Source organism: Podarcis gaigeae, assembly GCF_964106915.1.
Source record: "Podarcis gaigeae genome assembly, chromosome: 3".
In the NCBI taxonomy this organism is placed as follows: domain Eukaryota; kingdom Metazoa; phylum Chordata; class Lepidosauria; order Squamata; family Lacertidae; genus Podarcis; species Podarcis gaigeae.
The window spans coordinates 34,406,884-34,412,883 of NC_139680.1; the positions used below are offsets into that span (position 1 = coordinate 34,406,884).

Consider the following 6,000-nt stretch of genomic DNA (forward strand, 5'->3'; position numbering starts at 1 on the left):
CCATCCCTCATGCCCACTCTTCTTGTGGTCAACAGGTGTATCAGCGACTTAAATGAAGATCTCCAGCATGTACACTTTTTAGCTAGCTTTTTTACTATACTGGCTTTCTATAAATTCCCATGCACTCAAAAGGCAGTAGAATTTTTACTTCCTCCCTTCACTCATCATTTGAAATAATGTGCCTTCTTTTATGAATCATGAGTGATACTGATTTTTCTCATTTAGCTGTACTTTCATAGCAGTACTTTTCTATGGTAACTTCTTTAAGATGTTTTAAAAGTATAGTAAGTATTTGAAGAGTAGCTATTTATTTTACAATGTTATAAATGCTGCATAATTATTTTCCCCTCCCATAGGATTTGCCAGATAGCATCCAAATTGGTGGCAGGATATCACCCCAGACTGTTTGGGAATATGTTGAAAAAATAAAAGCCATGGGGACAAAGGTAAAATCAAATTTGTTCTGGTCCTGGAAATGTATGGTGTTAATAGTCCCCCGTCCCCACTCAGTTTAAATATTTTTTAAATGAGCAGTTTCCTTATGCTGCTGCTGCTGCTGCTGCTACTAGTACTATTTGGCATAAATTCACTACTGCCATTTGTGCAGGATGCAGCACAGAACATTGGCTAGATCAGGGATTCTCAAACATGGATCGCCTGCTGCTTTTGAACTACAATTCCCATCATCCCTTACCACTGGTCCTGTTAGCTAGGGGGTGATGGAAGTTGTAGTCCAAAAGCAGATGGAAACCCAAGGTTGGGAAACCGTGGTCTAGATGGACTGACCATTGGTCTGATCCAACAGGCTCTTCTTATGGAAACACTTAGTCCTTCCGAATGATAAAGCCTAACAAAACTACTCTCTGTTCGGTGATAAATGAGTAGATGTGGATGTTTAGCACATTTTCAGCATATTTTCCTATGATATGAAGACCACATGACTGGAGTGAAGTGGTAGTAGAGGGCACGCTGGCTACGAAGCATGGACAGTCATGCAGAAATATTCATAGTCCTAAAAATATTTTGCAGATCCAATTGCGTCTCTGCAAGTAATGTTTTCATAGTGCTGAAGTGGGGAGTTGATTTATTATTATTATTTTACTAAAGATATTTCAAGCTTCTGCATGAGCAATTTCTGAAAGTTTTCTGCACAGAGAACTTCAGCTTAGTCTACTGATCAGATCGAATCTGATTTATCTATAAGAAGCACAGACTTCATACAGTGTATACATTTCAGGGCTGCTTTATTCAAAAGGCAGGCTGCACACCTCCAAAAATGAACCCCTGTATAAGTTGGTTCAAATGGCTGAAGTTCCCTCCTTCATAAGTACTGTTGTTTTAAGATTGCTTCACACCCACAAGTGGCTTGCTGGGCTGGCCACTTGCTGAGAAATCCTTCAAAAGCTTTGCCAAAAGCTGTGGAGAGGCCTCCTCTTCTTGGCTGAAGCTTGTAATAACCAAGACTGCCCTTCTTTACCTGGAACTGAAGTCTCTGCAGTGTCAAATTCTCCTTGCATGAAAAACCAACTCTTTCAGGTGCAGTAAGTACCTGAAAGTAAGATGATGATTGCTGACTTTCCTCTCTCCTCTCCTGCCCTGCCACCAAGTGCTGAATTCTGCTTTAGAGAAATAGTTGACAAATTGTAAGTTAATTTGTGCCCCCCCCCTTCTCCATAGGAAATCTGTGTGGTTCGTTTTACCCCCGTGACAGAAGAGGATCAGATCTCATACACTTTGCTGTTTGCGTACTTCAGCAGCAGAAAGCGTTACGGTGTAGCTGCAAATAACATGAAGCAAATCAAGGATTTATATATTATCCCTTTGGGTGCCTCTGATAAAATTCCACATCAGCTGGTGCCTTTTGATGGTCCTGGTAGGTAACAAAAGTTGGCCGTTTCACATGTTAGTGATGGAGATCTTGTTTTTGACATTTATACTGTTGAGGTGCATTTTGATTATCCCCCAAACTGGATAGCTTGAAGATTTTACAGTGGTACCTCTGGATGCGAACAGAATCCGTTCCGGAGCCCCGTTCGCATCCTGAAGCAAATGTAAGACGCGTTTGCGCGTGTCACGTTTCGCAGCTTCCGTGCATGCACGTGACGTCATTTTGAGTGTCTGCGTGAGCGGCAAAACCTGGAAGTAACACGCTTCGTTACTTCCAGGTCGCCACAGAGCGCAACCCGAAAATATTTAAGCTGATGCGTATTCATCCCGAGGTATGACTATTTTGAGAGCGTGCATGAAGCTTGCAAATGTGGGAAGCCACCATTATTGAGAAACCTCGCATTTCAGTTTTTCCCCTCAGCAAGCATGCATTAGTGCTCATGAATAAAGCAAACTTATCTTTATTTAACAGGAACTAATTATTTTAGAGTGTATAGGAATTCTACTTACAGGGAGCAGCTCTTGAGAGAGACATGGGGAAATTTGACTACTCGGACCAGCTGAGTTTTCTGAGATTGCAGAGGCATAGATAAGCTTTTTGGTAGAAATAGTTTTTTTCTTTCCTGAAGTGTATATGTATCTTATTAATTATACCACTGTGGTTCCCTGCCTTCCAAATGCAGGTATTGAAGTGCACCGACCCAATTTGTTGCTGGGGTTGATAATTCGCCAGAAGCTGAAAAGGCAGGCCAGTTCTGCCACCAGTACGAACCCTGGTCCTGCCGAAGAGAGTCCTGAGAATTTGCCCCCAGAAAAGAAGAGTAAACTGAGCAAACCTGAAGTCCTTCATTCTGAGTTGGTGGAAAAAGAAGACGAGAACGACTTCTTCAACTCCTTCACAGCTGTATTGCACAAGCAAAGGATCAAGTCGCAGCTGTCGAATACCGAAGAAACAACTGTGAGTGAGCCTGCTGTGGAAAGCATCAAACTTGAACCACCAAAGCCTCTGCGGTTCCTTCCCGGAGTTTTGGTTGGATGGGAAAATCAGCAATCTGCTCTTGAGCTAGCAAGTAAGCCACTGCCAGTTGATGATATTCTTCAAAGTCTTTTGGGCACTACGGGGCAGATGTCTGAACATATCCAGCCAGCAGTCAGCCAGCTTGCTAGTGAAGATCTGCCTTTATTAGATAAAAAGGCCAGCATAAAAGAAGAACTAAGGGACGTTCCTTTAGTAACTGCTGCAACTGAAGAAACGAAGGGGGAAAAGGACAGTTCAAAAGAACCAGTTGATAATTTCGCTGCAGCTGATACACCAGTAGCCGATGTCTCATGCTCGTCAGAAAATCTGACAAGCATAAGTCTTAAGGGCAAACCACCAGATGTTTCTACAGAAGCATTTTTAGCAAACCTAACTATTCTGTCACAGAACAAGGAAACCAAAGAGACTCCTGAAAGCAATCTAAGGTTGGGTGACGGTGCTAATGTTTCTCAGGAAAGGACCACAGATTTTCCCGTCTCAGCGAGCACGGGGAAAGGAATTGGGAGCAATAATGCCGGCGTAGCATCTGTTGATAGTATGACTGTGAATAGTTCACAGTTCATTAATCTTAAAAGGGATCCAAGGCAAGCAGCAGGACGAGGCCTACAGAACAATGCTTCAGAAAATGATGGGGACAGTATTAAGTATGAAGAAATGCAGAATAGTCAACAACCGGACACTTTAGAAACCGAACAGGCTAAAGTAGATAATAAGCAACTGTCAGGAAATGACCCAGCCTCAGATCGGAGCGATAGTCAAGAGTGCAAGAAGTTGTTGGTTTCAGCTGCATCTACAGCAGACAGTGTGTGCTCCTCACAGCCGGAAAATACAAATCCGTTGTGTGAAGAAGCACTGATGCAAAGCAATGAGGCAGTACATCCCATTAGAAGAGGATTATTGACACCGCCGTCATCATCTCAGTTTGAAGCAGATAATGCCAGCGGTTCTGAATTCAGTACCAAAATGTCCAGCCCTGTTGCAAGTGGAAGCTTTTCACCAATCAGGACTCCACAGCCAAATTTTCAGCACACCAAAACTTCGCCGCCTGGCTTTCAGTTTCAAGGGGCTGTTGCCCCTAATTTTCCTCCCCAAAACAATCCCGTGTTTGGCTTTCCTCCTCATCTGCCCCCTCCACTCCTCCCTCCTCCAGGCTTTGGCTTTGCTCAGAACCCTCTGATGCCTTGGCCCCCCGTTTTGCACCTGTCAGGTCAGCCCCCACATTTTGTTGGACCAGTTACACCAGTGCCACCCCTGGCTCAGAAACAGCTGAGATTCTCGGGGCCAGAACACTTTTATCAGAGTAGAGACACTCGGAGGCCAGAGAGGCGTCACAGCGATCCTTGGGGTCGGCAGGGTCCCCATGTGGAGAGGGCGTTTGGCAGGAGGAAAAGCGACCAGCACAGGGAGAGGTTTTACAGCGAGACCCACCACCAGAAAAAGGGCAGGCATGAATGGGAGCCAGATTCCGAAAGAAATAGGCATAGAGATAGAAACCAGGAGAAGGAGAGAGAGAGGAAAAGCAGGGAGGAAGGGCATCGGGACAAAGAGAGGTCGTGGCTTTCACATAGCGACAAAGACTCTGAAGGCAAATCCAGAGACAGTAGGAATCTTGACAAGAAGGAAGCTCCTAAAAGTGACGAGCGTGCTCAGGAGAAGGAGAAAGAGAGAGAGAAAAGTAGGGAGAGGCACAGAGAGCGAGAGAGCGACAAGCCCCGAGATAGACATCAAAAAGACAGGGACCACAGTGACCGGGGGAAAACCAAAAGGTAAAAGTAGCGGGGAAAGGGGTCCACAGCCTATCTTCTAAAGTTTATAATGAACAGGAAATAATCTGTTTTAAATATGTCCTAAAACTCTGTAAAAATATATGCTTGGGTATCAGTTGTGCCATCAGTTCTTTCTTTTTTAAAAAATATCCAGTGTTTAATGTTTTGTAGAGACAAGTCTTGTTGGGTACCAACCAGTGTACTGCTTGCTCATTTACTTTTACATTCAGCCGCCCTAGGGGCAGAGGTTGAATTGTTCAAAATTTTACGTTGCTTGTATAGACAGTAATTTAAGGGTTTTCCTTTTGATATGCAATAAAAGGTGCATAAAGGTTCTTTGTTCGATTTGGCTTCAGTTGACATATTTGCAGCCTTTGGTGATTTGTGCTCGCTGTTTGAAGATGCTCCAGTAAATATAAAGGAGAATTTTGTATTATTCACTCTTCTTAGATTACACTGACTTAAAAAGAAAAGACTGTGACACACTCTCAGAAGCCCAAGTTTGAATGCAGTATACAGCATACTTAAATGGTGTTGAAGACTTTCAAAAGACAAAATGAAAAAAGAGCAGTATTTATCATCATATTCCAACCCCTATGCATCTGAAACAGTTTTTGAGCAGAAATTAGAAGGCTGCATGGTCCAAATTTTATTGCTTTTAGGGTACACATTTTAATAAGGTCCCCCCCCCACCTTTTAGCCTTTATGCTATAATTTGTATTAATTTCCCAAGCATTTCTCTTGCTTCAAAAACTTGAATACCTAAGCTTGTACATGACATTGTGTTTTACTATCCTTTATATTGTAAAATGTAAATATTTTAAGGGATATTTTGATTCTACAAATGATAAAGCCTTCTCACAGCTGTTGTTTGATTGGTTTTAATAGATGTGAAGCAATAGGCTAAACTGATATAACAGAAAGATGTATAAATGTGGCTTGACTGGTAATTTTTAACAACCCTAGGGCTTTTAATAAATAGATCAGTAAAATTTTGTGATTTTCTGTGGAAAATTATAGTATATTGCTGTTTCTGTTGGATACCATTGCACTATTCTATTCAACATCCTGTTTTGAAGTATTTAGTAAAATTAAGAGCATTGTGGATGAAGAACCTTCTTGAGTAAGATCGCCTTACCTATGAACATAATTTTTTTGCACTTTGGTATCAAAATAAACTTCCTTCCAATAATATGTGATTAAAGCAAATCGTTAGGCTATTTTAAAATCCTATTTAAATATAACAGCCGGTTTTCAAACCTTGCACATGGCTTTATATAGTCAAATTAAAAATGCTATACAGTACAA

General features: G+C 42.0%; 1 protein-coding gene across 41 annotated transcripts in view; it reads left to right on the plus strand.

Moving 5' to 3' along the window:
• PHF3 (PHD finger protein 3) overlaps positions 1–6,000 on the plus strand; it is a 47,729-nt gene extending 41,729 nt beyond the window's left edge. For all 41 annotated transcript variants that reach the window (XM_083729692.1, XM_083729696.1, XM_083729682.1 and 38 more), the window contains 3 exons: positions 357–446; positions 1,678–1,873; positions 2,571–6,000. In XM_083729692.1, coding sequence (XP_083585818.1) covers positions 357–446; positions 1,678–1,873; positions 2,571–4,696 — 2,412 coding nt within the window. In that variant the 3' untranslated portion in view covers positions 4,697–6,000. The remainder of the gene's footprint in view (positions 1–356; positions 447–1,677; positions 1,874–2,570) is intronic.